Source organism: Gymnodraco acuticeps, unplaced genomic scaffold, assembly GCF_902827175.1.
Source record: "Gymnodraco acuticeps unplaced genomic scaffold, fGymAcu1.1, whole genome shotgun sequence".
NCBI classification, from domain to species: Eukaryota; Metazoa; Chordata; class Actinopteri; order Perciformes; family Bathydraconidae; genus Gymnodraco; species Gymnodraco acuticeps.
In genome coordinates this window covers 93,323-112,070 of record NW_022990235.1, presented here as the reverse complement: position 1 = coordinate 112,070, position 18,748 = coordinate 93,323, and the positions used below count along the sequence as shown (strand labels likewise).

Below are 18,748 nucleotides of genomic sequence, written 5' to 3'. Positions count from 1 at the left end.
CAAGATGCACTTCGTGGTGATGCTTTATCAGGGCTGCATTCTATTGAACCTACTTACCTGATGTACACAAATATAGTAGCAGAATAATACCTCAGTAAGAAACCACATGCACTCAGTACAACATGACTGAACATGTAAAAGCTGCATTGGATGTATTTAACTACATTGCATACATTCAAACACATAGATACTTGTTCTTGTAAGTAAAAGAGGCTTTATGCTTCTACTTCACTACATTACTATTAGTGGTTATACTTTGTTGCTTTGCTACTCTAGTAGGTTAAGTCTATGAGTAATACAAGCTATAAATACTGTATCTAGGACCTACAGAGAGAGACTTTTCTGTGCTATGCCATCTACTTTCCCTTTAAGAATTATCAGCTTTCTTAAGAGATATATTTTAAAGCAGGATCTCTAATGCTTCTGAAGTCTGCTTACCATTTCCGATTATCTCAGTCCTGGCACCCACTTCAACTAAGCATTAGCATCCTTTAGCTTCAGTTTACAGTTAGCCTAGCATTAGCATCTTCCACAGTCACAGCACCTATTATTTTGTTTTTCCCACTGTCGTGTTTACTGATTGTAGGACTGTTAACTGTAGACTTAATAATAAATAGCTTTGTGCTTTGACTGTGTTTGTACTGCAGTCAGTTTATGCATAGAACAAGTATGTGATACATCTCAAAGTCCATCCCCCTTGCTAAGCCTTTTAGACGTCAACAAATCACTGACATTGTCTTCAGTTGAAAAAAATAAATATATATATATTGTAATGGTCACTCAAAAATGATATTCTAAATGAAGATGCTCCACCTACCCGAAAAACCTTCACAATTGAGAGAAGATACAGCTCTTCTGGCAACCTCAAAAGTATCACCAAATGATTGGGCATCCCTAATTTAGTTGGATATGACACCTTAAATGTTTTTCTACAATGTTTGGTTCCAAAATTAAGCGTGTTTGAACATTTGACCCGAGAGACTGGCGGCCATCTTGGATTTGACCTCTCACGGTCCTCACAGGTCAAATCTGACTTCCCTCCACATCTGAAAATAAACCTTATGGTATGCACTAACTATGCTAGAAATGTCATGCTTTTCTCATAAAATGCACAATTGTTGTGCTTATCCGCTGTACTATATGTGGCCACTGCTTTAATGTGTGTTTGTGTGTGTGTGTGTGTGTGTGTGTGTGTGTGTGTGTGTGTGTGTGTGTGTGTGTGTGTGTGTGTGTGTGTGTGTGTGTGTGTGTGTCTGACCTGATGTGGCACTAGACCCAGAGAGGTGGGAGGTTCATTCATCCTGTCATCACTGCTGCTGGCTATTGCATAGCCTCTGAGGATAGAGAAAAAGAGGGAGTACATTATATACTTATATCAACTTGTTTAAAAAATAAAATAATCCTAAACATTACATATCATATTGTATGAAAGGTATTGGCCTAGCATTTAAACTAATGCATACGGTTTTATTTATAATCCATGGGGTGTAGTATATCTACATTATATACCAAAAAAAAGATGTGAATTTGACCAATATTGAGATCCAAGAAAGCCCAAAAACAGTTTAACATGATTTGATCTGGGAGCAACTGATTGCCAGTAAATCTACCCAGGCTTAAAAGATGTGACTCAAGGATAACAACACAATGGCCTCAGAATGTTTTTGCAAAGTGGCCATCGTATTGATACAAAATGAATCCTTAAGTGACAATTTCTAAAGGCCATGGTTGCTCTTATAAGGCTGCCGTAATGGCTTTAAAAGGGAGAAAGAGATGAAGGAAAAGAAAGAAAGGAATAGAACAGCTATGAAATAAAAACAAGGACACAGAGGGCAGTTGCAGGAGGAGATCTTCATGTAAGGCAGGGGTGTCCTAAACTCTTTTCACTGAGGGCCACATACAGAAAAACATAGAAAGGGCTGGGCCCCTCACTAGAGGTGAGGTATACTGCCTCATAGGTTAAATTATAATTCAGCCAAATCAATCAAATGTAGGTCAATTATTATTATATTTCTACTTGAATATGATTTAAGAAACATCACAGCTCTCCATAGGGTTTCAGTTATCCTGTTGCAGCTCATCCCTTAAAACAGAAGCCTCAGATTGCTTATAATAAGGGGAAATATGAAGGGTCTATTTAAAGCTTGTTATGGAAATAAAACTAAGATTTGTTAGAACATGTTGTCAGCTCTTGACTGAATGTCTTTGAGTAGTGGGCTTATTAACACATGAAAACTACTGTGTAATATAGGCTCACATATATATTTAAGAAGTATAATATAAGACAAGCACGAGTTTCAGGTGGAGGCCATATACCGTTATACTTTAAGAATTTGCTGAGCCAATTAGAAATGGACAACGGGGCGTATCTGGCCCCCGGGCCGTAGTTTGGACACCCCTGATGTAAAGGAAGGCGTTAAACAACCATAGAGGTACAGTTACATACATTTTCTCCTTCGCTTCATTGCTTTGTAAGCTTTGTATGCAGCATAGGCAGCGTAGCTCTGCAACGGCTTATAACATCTCAAAACACTCAGAGAAAATAGCTGTCTTATCAGCCCCAGCAAGCATACGACTTCCACCGACACATGCACACACAATTACATTCCCACAATGACACATTCTGTGCACATTTAATAAGCATGAAAACATCCCCATCAGTGTTTGAAAAAAGAAGCACTTTTACGAGTAGGGAAAATCGAGCAATTACAGATTGACAAGTGAACTTGAGAGCAGACTGAATCAGTGTTCAAGCTTTTGGAGCATGAAAGTGAAAGATTGATTATAAATGGCAACAAAGCTTCTACAGTGTACACAAGTTGTTGGCCTCGAGTACATTTAGGGAGCTGTGCTACAACTGCATTATATAAGACCTCAGCTGCAGGGTGGCACCATCAAAAAGCAAAGTAAAGCTTGCTGAACGTTTTAGAAGCACAACCTCAAAGGCAAAAGGAGGAAGTCCACCAATCGGAAGGGGAGCGGTTTTATCCTTGGGCAAAATACTGAACCCCATATTTTCTCCCAGTGGCACATCCATTGGTGCTTTAGTGCGTGTAAATGTTATTCGCTGAGGAGCAGGTGGCAAGTTGTATGGTAGCCTCTGCCACCAGTGTATGCATTGGCTTGTGCTGAAAAGTGTTTTGAGTTCTTGCTAAGAGTAGGAAGCCCTTTATAAATGCAGTCTTTTTTGCTTTTAACCTCCTACTGGTGACTCACTAAAGAAAGTGACTGTTTGTGTTAGCAAGGATCTTTTTTAAGAGTTTTATTCAGAAATAAATCAAAACTAGATACAAAATCTTTTGGAACCAAGTTCTATTTACTAAGGAGTTGCAATAGGAAAGGCAGTGACTCGCCATATACAATTGGTCTTGTTTTAAATGTACATTAAATCTAACATTGGATTGTCGCAGAGATAGTAGACAGGAAACCATCAATAAAAGTGCATCATTTACATTTTCAATAAAGCAAACAGGGATGATCAAGTATGTTTCGGTTTATTCTCTAGACTTTGAATGTAGTTCTCTGTAAAGCGTTTAAGCTATTGAACATATATTTTCTACACTTGTTTTAAACAGTGTTTGATATCTCTTTCTTACCTTACGTCTTTATTTCTTGTTGAATCAAAGCAAGCTTTAGGTCATATTGTACAACTCGAGACTCCATACTATGGTTGTACTACTACTATCACTACTAATACAAATAAGTGTGCTGTGCTTACCCTTCAGTGTGTTGCAGTATGGACACCATCATCTCCACAGCGAGGGCTCCAGCTATCATGGCCAGGCCTGGTCTACTGACCGTGCACTGCTGATCCAGAGTCCGATCCCTGGTTGACTGGTTACAAAAAAACAAGTGGTAGAAGTAAACAACAGTCAATAAACAGTGAGAAGAGCAGTCATGACACCACGTTCCTTCCACTTATCCTGAAAGAGCTTGGCGAAAATAAGGAATGGAGGAAAAAAGTTTGGGCAATTAGCTTATCACAAATAAAGTGTTTTGGAACGCAGGAAATCATTGAAATGTATGTCTAACAGATATAGATGATGCTGTTATCCAAAGTGGCTGAGGTTGAGTGAGCAATTATTTCAAAATGACTGGTAATGGAGTCCTTTCAGTGAAGTAGCCTTTTAAATATGCATGCTATTCGCATAAATGGGTGCAATTTCTGAACTAAATTGCATCACACCTCATAAACTAAATGTCTGGATTTTACACTGTGGACCACTTTTGGCTAACTAAGATCCAAAGAGCTACAACACGAGCATGGCTACAAACACTAAGACAGAAACGCATGTTAGCTTGTTTCCTTCACAGCATGTCTCACTTTGTAATAGGAACTGATCAAAGACACAGCAGTGATAGATAACCTCCATTGTTGTACCATTATACTTCAATCCACAGACAACTCTCGGGACATTATCCATAAGTTCCTATTCATTCAGCATGCTCAGCTTTAGCGAGAGCAGGCTGTGACTCTGACTCAAATGTTAATATTACTCTGACCTGTGACAGCGGGCTGCGGCCATCGGCATTTATATGGGAATCAGAGCTGAATAGCACAGCTTCCAACCAATTGCTCTGTCCTTAAATAGCTGATGAATTGCTTTCATGCTCTCAAATCAAAAGGCCATGAAGGGGAAAAAGACCACAGAGAGAAACAAAGAGTGTCAAAAGGTACAAAAATGGTACACAGGGTGGCAAGAAAAAAGGAAAGGCTGTGTCAGGCACCTTCCTGCAATTTCACATAGCACTTTAAAATTGTACAGTTGTTCAGCTTATGACAATGAATATCAGAAATGTTTTAACTGTATTCACAATAAAGAAAAATACCATAAACCTTGCAATTTCAAACTGCATACTTATTTAGATTATAGTTAGTATACAAATATAGTTTGGGGAACAGATCAAGCTTTAAACTCAAACATCAACATTCTAAATGTAATATATTAATCCTGTGTTAGCACAGCACAACATTTGCATTACTTTAATTTGTGCTTCTGGGCGGTGGAAAAATGTAAGTACACAATATTCACCCTCCTTTGAGCTCTGTTTTGAATCTTCTCCAACTACTGAAACAAATATCTGACTCTTTAGCTGCTAAAGGCTCTACTATGTTTACCAGCTAGTTGCTAACTGCATCAGTAAAGTATTGGGTGCTGGTGAGGTAACATTCAAATGGTTTATCAGAACCTTTTGCTGAAAACTGCCAAGAGTGTTGATTGGAGAAAACATGTCAAACAATTCTCCCTTTTTTGTGTCAAATGTTTTGGCTGTGTGTTTGTTCGTGACGTGAGTTGAGTGCATGCTTGGTATCAATGTGTTCTCCTTACATCTCCTGGTGCCACCACATCGTTGCAGAAGTAGCAGCCCAGCTTGTGCCCTGGGATGTTGGAGAACAGAGAGGATCCTGGGACAGTAGGTGCTGTGCCGGCGGGTGTGGAGGATGAAGAGGAGGCAGAAGAACAGGAAGTGGAGGAGTCGGCCCCTGCAGAAACACTTTGACTGACGGGGGGTTTCTTCAGGCCGTGGCGCATCACGACAAATGTGTCAAAGCCTAGAGCGGCGTTCATCACAAGCTGAAAGGGGGAAACACAACAATCACACCAAGTCACGATGAATACAAAAAAAAAAGTCACGAATAGCTTTGGATTTATTAGGAATACTTAATATTTCTCCCAAACTCTCACACTACACATTTCAGCCAAATTAAATGAACTAAATGTGTCGTTTTATACAATTTAAAATGGTTGTGATGTGTTCAATGGTTTCAGAAAGAAATTATACAAAACATTAATAGGCTCTTTACAATGTTGAAAGCATCTAGACTTTTGGGGAAGCAACGGAAATAAATGATGAGGCCAATTTGCGGAGAAGTCTGAGACAGCCCCGCAGCACAAATGGCCAAATAACCTCTCAGCGGGGCTGGCCAGAGAGAAAACCTAATCAGCGGTCCAAAGAACACTGCATTTAGCAATATAGCAGCGTGATAGCACTAGGGGCTTTACAAATGAATGACAAAAAGTTCCATTATTTCACGTTGCCTGGCAGCTAATATCATTTCAACTGGTAAACAGGTATCGAGCTATTTCAATTTCCTGGAAGAAAAGTGAAGTTCAACTTCCAGCTTCAAGTAAGGAAAACAAGAACAATGTTTACTAAGTCATACATGATTCCTGTTACAGTGCTGCATTGATCCTTAGAGCAAAGTGTTGAAAGACTCCGTCCTGATCCATTGAATTAACATAAGCACCACCATCAAACTAATGTGCATTTTTTAAATCAAAGTACAATAACAGACACAATTGATGGGGATCAACTAAATCTTTTTCTAACACTAAATGCTGTGTTTTTGTCTAGACAATTAGAAACAATTCACTTAACAGGAAACAACGCATTTGACATCCTGCTTCTGGCCACATGATTAGTGTAAATTGAATATTCTTAAGGTGATAGATGAGTCATCGTTGTTCCCCATCATTGTCAGTTGCAAATGTTTGTCTATTTGTCATTTGGTGGTGGACAGCACATTATTAGAGATAATGAGGCTCCAATACAAAAGCACTGACAAGCAAGATGGAAAAGCATTTGTGTGGGCTAAGTGCATTTTGTTAGGACAAGATATTATCTGTCCCCTGAGAATATGATCATGACAGTTTTTCCCTCTCCAAAATACTTTTAAACGTTATTTCGCTCCTCCCCAAGCTGGTCAATGTGTGTGTGGCTGTTCTGTTGTTCTTACCTTCCTCTTGCTTGCACCTATCACTGTGGGCAGCCAGCGGCTCTCCCTCGTATCCATTAGTAAGAAGATCACGTCGTGTTCTGAAATGAGCTTCTCCAGGTGCTCGACATCCTTCTGGGCCTGGGAAAGAGTGGCCTCAGAGAAATTCACTGGGTGACCAGGCATAGGGATGCTCATGTTGAATCCCTCTGCATTCTGAGGAAGTAGACAGAGACAAAGAGGAAAAACAAGGAGACAAGGAATTAGAAACGGATCTCATCACTTAGAAGATTAATGCTCCATGTGCAAATGTAGTCCTTTTTGCATTCAACTATTTTTTTCCATGGAAGATAATGTGTTCTTTTTGGTTTTATATTTGCAATAGCTGTACATTATCAACCATTCAAAATGCCACATCTGAAGTATTTGAATTATACATACAGTACATTTAAAAATCACTCAAGCATTTACATTCCACAGTGTTGCATCTAGAAATCAAAATTGTTAAGTTTGGGAAGGTTTTGAAAACACTCTTGCTTACTTATTGACAGTGATAACAAAAAAAACCTACATTGTGTCAAAAATGTACTTCAACATTTGATGTCCTATAGGGTCTTTTTATGGAAAGAAAATGGATCAGCTGCTGTTAGTGAGCAGGTCAGAAGCTAAAAAGTGAGCAGAGCCAAAATGGTCTTTTGATGTGCCTCTGCTGAGTGAGATGCTAGTCTAGACAGATACGTGATGGCAGAGCAGGTGCAGTCACTGAACTGTCCCTCTGGGGAATATTTGTTCACCTCATGGCCATAACACACCTGAGTCCACATACATGTACTCTCCTGTATAAGTCGATAGGAAAGTATAAAAGGAAACCTTGAATCTCCACAAGAAATCTGAAATTACTTTTATTGTCAATTGCCAAACCTCAATATATATATATATATAATTATCTCCAGGGATTGCAGGAATGACATCAGAGCAAACTAAATGTCAAGAGTAAATGAACAGTGAAGAGAGGGAGAGAAAAGGGCAAAGACGAGGTGTGAGATCTTAACAAGAAGGAATGCCACTTTTACCGAATCAGAGGAATTTACACACTGCCTTCGCTGTAAATGTGTCAAGAGTGGGAGTGTTAACTCGGGCTGGAATTTACATTGCACTCTGACGCAAGTGTTGCTAAGCATTGCGTAGGTAGTTTGTTGTAGAGCAGTGATGTTAATCATATTCATAGTTCCACTACAAACACTTCAAGTCAAAGAAATAAAAAAAGAAATCATTCCCATTGTGGAAAAATATCTCCCTCCAAGGAGAAAAAACACTCAATGATAATCCAACGATGCCACTGTTGATGATAGGTTGTGTCTTCCTGGTCGAATGTACTTATTGTAAGTCGCTTTGGACAAAAGCGTCAGCTAAATGCAATGTAATGTAATGATACTTCAACCAGCTCTGACCTCACTGTTGATAACATGTAAAAAGAGGAAAAAAGGGGTTGGTGCCAACACGACAAAATACCCTTTAAATGTCAGGGTATTCAGGTATTTGTCCGCAGACAAAATATTAATCTGCTTACGACCTTTTCAACATTTTGACCTTGTGTGAACCGACTCCTCTCGGTTCAATCGGGTGCTCTCTGCTATCAGAGTCCATAGTTTGTATCTTTCTTTCACACCCTGGTGCCACTTGTTTGTAGCAAAACAAGGCAGGAACACACACACACACAACAGCACACACACACAGCACTACACACACACACACACACACACACACAACACACACACACACACAACACACACCACAATCACACACAACACACACAACCACACACACACACACTACAGCCCTACAACACACTACACACACACACACCACACACACACACCACACACACACACACACACACACACACACACACACACACACACACACACACACACACACACACACACACACACACACACACACACACACACACACACACACACACACACACACACACACACACACACACACACACACACACACACACACACACACACACACACACACACCACACACACACACACACACACACACACACACACACACACACACACACACACACACACACACACACAGAAAAATAGAAGGGCAGGTATGGGTGCAGCTTGTATTGCCTGTGGACAAACGAACTGTCGAGACAAACATCATGAGAGCAGAGCCATCAATCAAGTGTTAAACCTTCTGTTCTTCACTTCATGTCATTCCCAGAAGAAAAGGAGAGGAACAAATTACAAGGGCAGCAAAGTAACAGGGATATAGATTTGATGACATGCCAATTATTTGTGCGTGTGTGTAAATGGGCCGTAAGGAAGACATAAGACATATTCTTGTTGCTGACTATTATCCAGACCCATTGTATCATGTTCAGGAACAACCTATTACAGAGATGTCACAGTCTGCAGGGTGTACAACTTTTATATGAGGCTTTAGTCTTTCTAAGATCAAGGGAAATCCGATAATAGTTTACCGGTCAGACAGTGAGTGAGTCTCTAAGTGCTTTCACATAAAGATTAACCAGGTGTTTTCTAACTGCCGTCTGCTTGACTGGCACAAGGCGCCTCAGAGTTAAAATGTTCAGTTCCTCAGACTGAGCTCTACATTGCATACCAAATGTTTGAGTTTGCAACACTTCAAAGTGATGCTTCAAAACATTATAAAAAACTAAAACTGCTGACTGAATGTATGGCAATATATAGGAACACCTCCTGGTATCACAACAGTATGGGAAAGAGAACTTAGATCATTTACATTAGCGTATTAGCAGTACCAATACACTCCTTTAAATATACTCAATGACAGGTACCATTTCTGGATGGAAATATATACTTCAGTAGAAGTATAGAAGTATTTGGCAAAGTGTATTTAAAGTACCAGAGTATCAACATGTGTAATAACTGCTACACAAGAAGCTGTTACAACTGAGCAAATGGTTTACTGAATCACAGAATGACATAACATTTGAGTGCAGGCAAAATGTAAGCGAATCAACCTCTTATGAACTGCCTACATGCTGCTGGTTTATAAAGCACTGAATGGTTTAGGCCCAAAATACATTTCTGACCTCCTGCTAAATTATGAACCATCCAGATCTCTCAGGTCTTCAGGGACTGGTCAGCTTTCTGTCCCCAGAGTCAGAACTAAACATGGTAAAGCAGCGTTCAGTTATTATGCTCCAAACATCTGGAACAAACTCCCAGAAACCTGCAGGTCCGCTACAACTCTGACTACTTTTAAATCCAGGCTGAAGACTTTTCTTTTTGTCGCTGCTTTTAATTGAACTATTCATATCTTAGACTGCACTGTAACTTTGATCCATGTACTTTTTTCTTTTAATGTTTAATTGACTGCACTGTAACTTTTATCCATGTATTTTTTCTTTTAATGTTTATTTTATTAGCTTTTCTTTTTAATGACTGATTTTAAATGCCATTTTCTTAATCTCTTTCATTTCTTGTAAAGCACTTTGAATTGCCTTGTGTTGAAAAGTGCTATATAAATAAACTTGCCGTGCCTTGCCTTGCCTACATCTTCTGATAAACATGAATGCATCCTCACACAAATGTTCCCATAATTCACATCATAAATATGCATCCGTCATTGTTTTTACAAGTAGCTTAATAAGTGATGGTTTTGCACTAAAACGGAGCCCTGTTTCGAGTGTTTGGCTGTTTTTTCATTTAGTAATGTAGCAAAACATCTCCCCCAGAGAACCCACTAATTAATCAACAAACGAATGAGACTGCAGCATTAATATACAAGGAGCACATCACAGCCATGACTAATCAAAAAGGAATATGATTATACGGGAATTGGATTATAAGCCCAACCAACATTTTGATTGTTATAATGGCAATGCTGATATATATATAAAAAGGAGCTGTTGCAACAAATTCAAAAAATAGAAACATAGCACTTGTCAAATGAAGGTATTAAACCAACAAAGACAGATGGGTAGGATTTTGGATGATTGATCCCCACATGATGTGAGATCATATTCCACAGCCTGGCCATTAGTATTTGACTTCAAGTACTCACCACACCAGGAAAGATCTTGGTGAGGCGGTCCACAGCTGCAAGGGCTTTGGACTTCCCTCCTCCGAGACAGTCCTCAAACTCATAGAGCGGCTGCCGGACTGGATTGGAGTATGAAATATTCGCGTTGTCTACAAATGTGATGTGTCTCACTCCCCATCCCTGGAGAAAAAACATTCATATTTTAATCACATCATTTTGAACCTCTATTTATTGACACTTTGTTAGCAGCTTCAGTGACAATGAGCGGGAGGTTATGTTCTCAGTGTGCATTTAGAAATGAATGCTTCCATTCATTTTGGAATAATGAATAAATCAGTGTGCAGGTAGCACAGACTTAAATTATTCTAGCTTTCTGATTAAAATCACTCTCTATTGTTACAAGGTCTAGCCACCATATCAATTAAGTTGCACCAGGGTATTCATCATGTTCACATTGAGTGACAGAGGGTAATAATAAGTGCCCACAGAACAGAAGAGTGAGAGCACAAAAAGAAAAATGTCGCTTATTTTTCCGGTGCAGCCTTGAAAGCAATATATTATAGTTGTCTTTGTATTTTTGATAGTGGAGTCTATTAAAGTGACTTGGACTTGGTCGTATATCATCTGAAAATGTTGTTTTTTTAGTTAGGAATGTTTTGATCTTTAAAGAGATTTTGTTTTATTCCAACAAGTTAGGCTGCCACTTAAATCGTGTTCACTTTTACAGATTCTGGGAGAAATAAAAAAGTCTTTCAGAGTTAGTCATCCAATACAATCCTATTTAATTGGTTCAGGTCGAGCTAGCTCACTGAAAATAGACTCTGGAGGAGTTTTGTGGAGGGTAGAATATTCAAGCGACAAAACAATTCTGTAAAACTCCAATCTGCAGGTATAACCACAGACATTCATTTGCACCATTGCATTGATTCTGATGAGTATGTCACATAGAAAGCATAGCAAACACAGCTCTAGAAACACACAGTCAAATTCCTGCATGCTTGAATCCAAAAATCTATATATCTGAGTTTTATCCTCCCACTCTTACCATGAGAGCCCTGGCTACATTGCAGCCCAGAGTCCCGGCCCCCAGCAGGAGGCACTTTGTGGAGACCACCTTGTCCAGGTCCAGGGTAGGAACCAGCCTCCATCTCATCAGCTTCAGGTTCAGGTCCACTGAGGACTCTGCAAGCCTGGAGAGAGCCAAGGAAGACATTTGTTCACAAAGTAATGAGTGTCCATTTTGTTGCACCTTTCACACATTTTTTTGTTTGTAGTTATTACCTTTTAGGGTCCATGCATTCGCTGAGGTTGACCATCCTTGGACCCATGGCCCCCTTTGGGTTCTTCTCCCAACCTACGCTCTTGGGACACGCTGTGAAAACAGAACATTGATCAAGTTGATTAGGCATAACAATACCTATTACACAGTGAGAGTTGTGGAGACAGTTTTAAACAAAAGAAAAACCATAATCGCCCACATTACAAAATTGCTAAAATGTTTGTTTTCTTTTTCAAGTTTTGATGTGTGCAGCCCTGACATTTATGCCTGTGTTATCTGAAAACACTTAAAGAAAATGTCACGGCTGTGTGTCTTGTTATTCTGTCATCTTTGAAGATTATTTTTCAAGAAGGAAAAGTTCATTTAAAAAAAGTATTGACAGCATTTCAACAGTAAGAGGGCGGATGAGAATTGATTTCTCTCTACTGTGTGATTGTACAAATGAAATAGTGTTGAATTATACCATATGGGATTGTGAATGTAAATTAACTTGAAATGTATTTAATCTTGCCAAATAGTAAGCCACTTTTGGTCGTGGCAAGTACTGACCATGTTGTGTCTGAGGTATCCTTATTAAGCCATTTGGAAACAATACCAAATCTGTCCATGCACAATCAAACAATAAGGCTGAATCATTTTGTTGTAGGATGAATACGTCCTCAGTGAGTCAATTAAAGGCAACGCTGTGTTGAAGAGGTAGACCGAAGTATACAAAGACACGCCGTCTGATCTCAACAACCTCCACCCCCTTTGCTGCTATTACCATTTAAAATTACTTTCATGCCTTATTCACAGGATAAAGGAATAATAGAAAGGCTGTGTGAGATTAGTGTGGTTTCAAAAGGATGCAAAAAGTGTCAGTGCAAAATAAGCTATGAAGAACACAGAAGCATAGTATGGACGGATTAGGGCTGCACAATAATTAAACATTCATTGTGATCACGGCATTTGACAAGTATATTCATGTTATTGTGACAGTGAATTTAACATGCATGCTCTATCTATAGAAAACCTGCTGCATGTCAAATCAAGCGCTCCCTAAACTAACAGCCAGCCACCAGGGGGCGCTCGAGATGTTTTGGCTTTACTTTGGGGGACTTTGCCTAAGTCTGTACCCTACAGCAGCAGCCAGTGAAACATCCCTAAATGTGGCTACCATCCAGAGTGGAAGGGATACAAACAAAAAAGTGCAAACAGGCGGAAATGTAATTCCCTGAATCATATTCTTGATGTAAAGATGTGTTCATTAGATGAAATGTAGAGCAGTGTGAAATTGAAATCAGGGCTTTGTTTGATAAAAAGGATTTTTACCTGAAAATAAATGAGTAACTTTGGTAAATTAGGGTGATTATCTTCTTGGCAATAAACATTCATTGCTACGGATAAAACCACACAAACATTAAAGAAATACAATTACCTGAGTTGAGGGGAAACCCAGGTAGTTTTATCTGGAAGATGACACTGTGCTGAATGGAGCGGCTGCCCTGCAGAGTTCTGTCCCTGAAACACAGCACCTCCACTGTGTCCAGCTTAGAGCCCCTGAAAAACACACAAACAAACCAAAATAAGGGATATGCAAAAGTCAAACAACAAAAAAAACACAGCATGCACAAATTAGAATCTATAGTGTAAACAAGAAATGAGAAAAATCTCACAAAAACAACTTAATAACTGAATATGCTGTTTCCCCTTGCTAATGCAAGACACAACACTGATAACTGAGCACTCACACAAATATGATCAACACAAATCCACACAACACATTTCCCCTAATATGGTACTAAATGACCAGTCACATTACACAATCAGACTGCAGCGGAAAGACTGAATAAGCGAGACTTTGCGGCTACATCATAATTCTTTCTTCACCCACCTCAGCCAACATCAACAGTTTATGTTTAACACTGACAGAAAAAAGATTGATGAAGTTTTGTATTTGATCAAATCTGCAGCTCAATACTGAGCACAAGCGCTTATCTGTATTTGCTGCTGATAAGCTACTAGTAGCAAGGCATACTATTGCTAAACTGCTCCCAGTGGGAGTTCTTTGTTTAAATGTAAAATAATTATGCAATAAAAATATCACTAACAAAGCAACACAAGTGCCAGGAAAAAACAAACTCCCTAAGGAAAAAAATGATGTACATTTTTAAACTTCATTGAAATGGCAGTCATGAAATGTGAAGCGACTGATCATTTATTGTCAACCTCAGATGATGATGCTATATGATCAAGTAATGTAGACATATTTAAGATCAATCTGGAGATATATCTAGTTTGGTCTTGTTTAAGATTAGAAATACATCATAGTTATCACATTGTGACATACTCTTCTGTTGTATATCAATTGGACATTTAAAGAATGAACTTTTTTTTTGAAAATGTATTTAGTTGGTCCTTTACTTTTTGTCTGTCGGTGTGCATGTCTAACTCTGTAAAGCGCATTAAGATTGTTTTCCACTTATAAACCGGAAAAAATAAATGATATTAACCCAGGGTCTAGGAAAGAAACATGCTTAATAACAAAAAAGCACAGCACAGCATTTATTGGTAATAGAGGACACTAATATGAGATATAATTGATTTGTCATAGATGGCCATTAGAGAAGCCTTGACTACAGGCTTCTCTAATGGTACTAGAAAGCAGATATAATATGTTTTGCAACAACATAAGGAACTGTCTCAAATGATAATATGAGATGTGATGGGCAATAAACCCTTTAAGGAAAGCCTTGTATAAATCAACAATAAATTATATATGCAAGTAGGCCGCATCATTTGTTACAAACAGAATACCATGTTGGGTATTTTAGATGTCTAAGTGATCCCACCATTGGCGAACAGAACAATTTTACTTTCCTAATATTGCATCTGTCATGTTTTCAAATAGTTTCTTACAATCTCAGATGCAATTTGACCAATTTTCGATTTTTCTTTCATGCAGCCTTTAAACTATAGAATTACCTTGAGAAAACATTGCACAAAATAAACTCTAAAGTACGATATTAAAATGCCTGCATGACACCAACAGTGCATGCCATTTGGTTTAAATCATCTGTGTACACATTTTAAGAAATGCTCAGACATTTCTTTCTTAGATGTATTACTTAACATTTGATCCAAGCACTTGCACTCACTCATCCGTGGTGTGCTCACATTTCTTCTCTGTAAATACTTCAGTAAAAATATATTGCTTTGCAAAGCCCACACAAGCTTCCACATACCACCATCATGTGCACGACCACTTGAGTCTGTAAGCAACTGTAGTAATTTATGAGCTGTAACAGAATGCATTAAAATCTGTTACTCCTGTTCACAAAACAAGATGGCTCATGTGTGTTCAGCTGGAGTTGTACAAAATGCCCTCTCAGATTCCAGCTACTAGACCACTCCTGCTTTCAAAACAACAGTGGTTCAGACAGAAACATTTATAACAACTTCAGTTGATAGAAACAAATATTTTAGAAAATGTGTAGCATTAAGTGGCTAAATACTTTGTGAGTATCAGGAGTTTCAAGAATCCCAAAATGCATGGCCTTCCCATGCCATGCATTTTGCATGCTATGTTTGTGTGTTTCCACTAGGAAGCCTACAGTATGGTGTCCATTGACAGCAGCTGCTGTGTGCTACTGTAGGTGTCATAGATCGGTCTGGCATGTGTTAACAAGGCAGACATTTGATTAACTACTTGTTGCAATGATCACAAGCACAAAGCCTTGGTGACGTACATACATGTATGCGCCGTAATGTGCTATGTAGTTGTCCATCTTTGAGTAATATTCTTAATCTTTGGGTGGATAAAATAGTTTTTGTGAAATGTTTAACCTTGCCTTTAGACATGTCATGTTGAAATGTCTAAAGGCAAGGTTAAACATTTCACAAAATAATAGTCTGGAAAGAATTACTTTTGTTTTAAAACTATGACTTAGCAACATGTAAGATATTGCGCAAAATGGACCATCACAATCGTACAGCTTTGATTATTCTCATAAGTGTGAAACTCTAACAACAACACCGTTAGGAATAAGTGTGCCAGTGAAGCTGTTATTTTAGTTTTCTGTAATGATACAAAGCTATGCAAGTATCGCCATTCACTTTGGAAGATCACATCTTAAATCAGACCAGCTTACTACACTTGAGAGTCAGGAAATTAGTTAAGCAGGCATTTCCTGTCTTTCTGTGGCGTTGTGCCTAAATAAAATAGTCGATGTAATCAGAAAAACACTCAGTGAAATTCACAAACTCAGCATGTGTTTATAAAAAAAGAAAATCCTTTAGAGAACTTCCTCTTCTTTTACCAGCATAAAAAACACACACACAAGAAAGAAGGGAATTACCATTGGTAAGCTAAGAGGACCAGCAGATTTCTCAAAGGCCAGCCCGGATGTTGAGACAGAGTACACGGATCGTAGACGCCCACAGTAACCTAGAAAAAACAAACAAGGTGTGTTTACTTTACCAAATAGGGATTCTGTATGTCTGTGTGTGTGAGTGAGAGAGAGAGAGAGAGAGAGAGAGAGAGAGAGAGAGAGAGAGTGTTGTAAAAATACAGTCAAATAAAGTACTGTATAAAACAATCCAACAAAGCAGACATCTTTGAAAGCTGGGAAAAAATGTCCCTATATAAAAAAAATGATACTCTTGCATAAAATATTTATCCACAACACAAAATGAAGTAGTACCTTCTTAGTATCAGTGAAGAACGTGTCCCAGTCACTGAGTGCAGCCATCTGAACCGTGTCTTCTGTGTACTTCATTAGGAAGTAAGGCACTGCAGTGGTCTCTTTTTTGATACACATTGAGTCATAGGCATCCTGCAAGGCTGTGATCTGAGACAGAGCATAGGCAGTCAGCTAAAAGTATAAGATCGGTGCTGTACATGCAGTGTTTCCCCTACCATTGTCTTGGAGGGCGCTGCGCCCCGCCAACGGAGCCCCGCCAACGGAGCCCCGCCAACGGAGCCCCGCACCCCCCCTGAAATTCAAGGTGTTTAAAAAAAAATGTGTTACTGTCTACTGTCATTTTTCACATTGAACATGTGCTCTTTTATTAAATAAACTAAACGCTTTCATTTTAAGTTGTGAGTTTAGTGTTTTTGACCCTAAGAAACGCTGATGCATTAATCAATAACAATAATCCACAGCGCCTCTCTCTGCTCCAGAGGATTTTAAAAACATATATCCCAATGCCGCCACCCCCCCCGCTCAGGCAGCACCCCCCGAAAGCAGTAAACCTAGGGGAAACACTGACATGCATATAGAGAGAGAGCTTTTGAATGGCAATCATAATGCCTATCAAGACCACAGCTGCCCCCCAGCTCAGGGGTTAGACATGTATTGTCAGCCAAGCAGCAGGAACAGGTAGGAACTTATCTACGCTGAACCTGGCACTGCAGTCCCAAAATAATTATAATTTCCTAAAGCATACATTCTGACATATTTGACTGGTAATATAAAGTAAAGCATGGTTTAAAGGATATTATAGCTCTCATTACACGGCAGCCATGGCTTTGGTAAGAGTTTTAGTGAACACATACACTGTAACTGTTTGGTGTTTCTACCCATGTACTGTATACCAGACTCTTGCAGTTGGAGTCATGCTGTTCATGAGTCATTCTAAGACTTTCTTAATGAGGCTTTTCACTTCTTGGATCCACTGACCTGAGAAATAGCATTCATTTCACATCATTATACTATTCTATAACCCACACACTATTAGACAGACCAAGCAGATTTAAACAAGACTGTTAGGAGCTGCCTCCATTTCATTTTCTTAAGAAAGTTTTTTAGCAATAACGTGCGGTATTTGGTAAAAAAATTGGACAAGTGGAAATAATATTGGAATTTCAGGGCCAATACGTTTTTTTTTTGTATTCTATGGAAAACAGCCAACAGTATTAACTCCTAACTATACAGTAGTTCACACATTAGATCTATAATTTGTAAAGAGCATTAACATTTGTGCGTGTTGTGTCAAGAATTTTTTTTTTTTTAAATATTTTACAATTTCAGAAAAGAGGAAGATAAAATACGAGATAATGTTCATTCCCGTTATTGTATAACGATCTTTAAAAAAGGCCAACCTGTTTTGCTGAGAAAACTTGTTCTAGGGCAGCGGGCTGTTTCACAATCTTTATTCCCTCTGGGAAACAAAGAGCAGGGAAGCAGAACCAGTAGTAGAAGTGGTACTTCTTCAAATCCTGGAGGGAAAAAAAAGAAATAAAAAAAATGGCTAAAAGAGTCAAACACAAAGTAATTAATATATAAAACAAAACATGTATAAGATGCTGTTTATACTAACTGCAAAGGTCAGCAGGATGAATTTGCAGAGGATGGACGGGTCCTTCAATGCAGCCCCGGACTGTATAGCATCCCATATCTACAAAGCAAAAGGAAGTAAACAAATGCACAACTTAGTGATTTAGTCTTTATTTTACCAAAATTCCTTAACAGATGTTGGTATGCGAATGTCTGGGTGAAAATCCCAATGTTTTTCTTTTACCTCCTTGGCCTCTTTCTCCAGCAGAGCCTTCTTATCGGAGGTCTTAAAGGCATCAAGTGTGTTGGTGTTATACAGCGTTCCAACAGTTGGACAGCAACGGGATGGTGTGGGACCGTCCCTGACAGGAAAACACATCAGAATATTTGCATTCAATTGTTAGTACTAACTGTACAAGTTTGTTTTGACATGCTACATAT

General features: G+C 38.8%; 1 protein-coding gene across 5 annotated transcripts in view; it reads right to left on the bottom strand.

The window, feature by feature from the left end:
* Positions 1-18,748, bottom strand: part of atg7 (ATG7 autophagy related 7 homolog (S. cerevisiae)) — a 67,173-nt gene that overhangs the window by 46,170 nt on the left and 2,255 nt on the right. For all 5 annotated transcript variants that reach the window (XM_034219222.1, XM_034219224.1, XM_034219226.1 and 2 more), the window contains exons 4-16: positions 18,552-18,669; positions 18,351-18,428; positions 18,133-18,249; positions 16,733-16,879; positions 16,388-16,476; positions 13,468-13,589; positions 12,053-12,143; positions 11,817-11,961; positions 10,793-10,951; positions 6,740-6,934; positions 5,331-5,576; positions 3,719-3,834; positions 1,259-1,334 (exon numbers count right to left, since the gene is read on the bottom strand). In XM_034219222.1, coding sequence (XP_034075113.1) covers positions 1,259-1,334; positions 3,719-3,834; positions 5,331-5,576; positions 6,740-6,934; positions 10,793-10,951; positions 11,817-11,961; positions 12,053-12,143; positions 13,468-13,589; positions 16,388-16,476; positions 16,733-16,879; positions 18,133-18,249; positions 18,351-18,428; positions 18,552-18,669 — 1,699 coding nt within the window. The remainder of the gene's footprint in view (positions 1-1,258; positions 1,335-3,718; positions 3,835-5,330; positions 5,577-6,739; positions 6,935-10,792; positions 10,952-11,816; positions 11,962-12,052; positions 12,144-13,467; positions 13,590-16,387; positions 16,477-16,732; positions 16,880-18,132; positions 18,250-18,350; positions 18,429-18,551; positions 18,670-18,748) is intronic.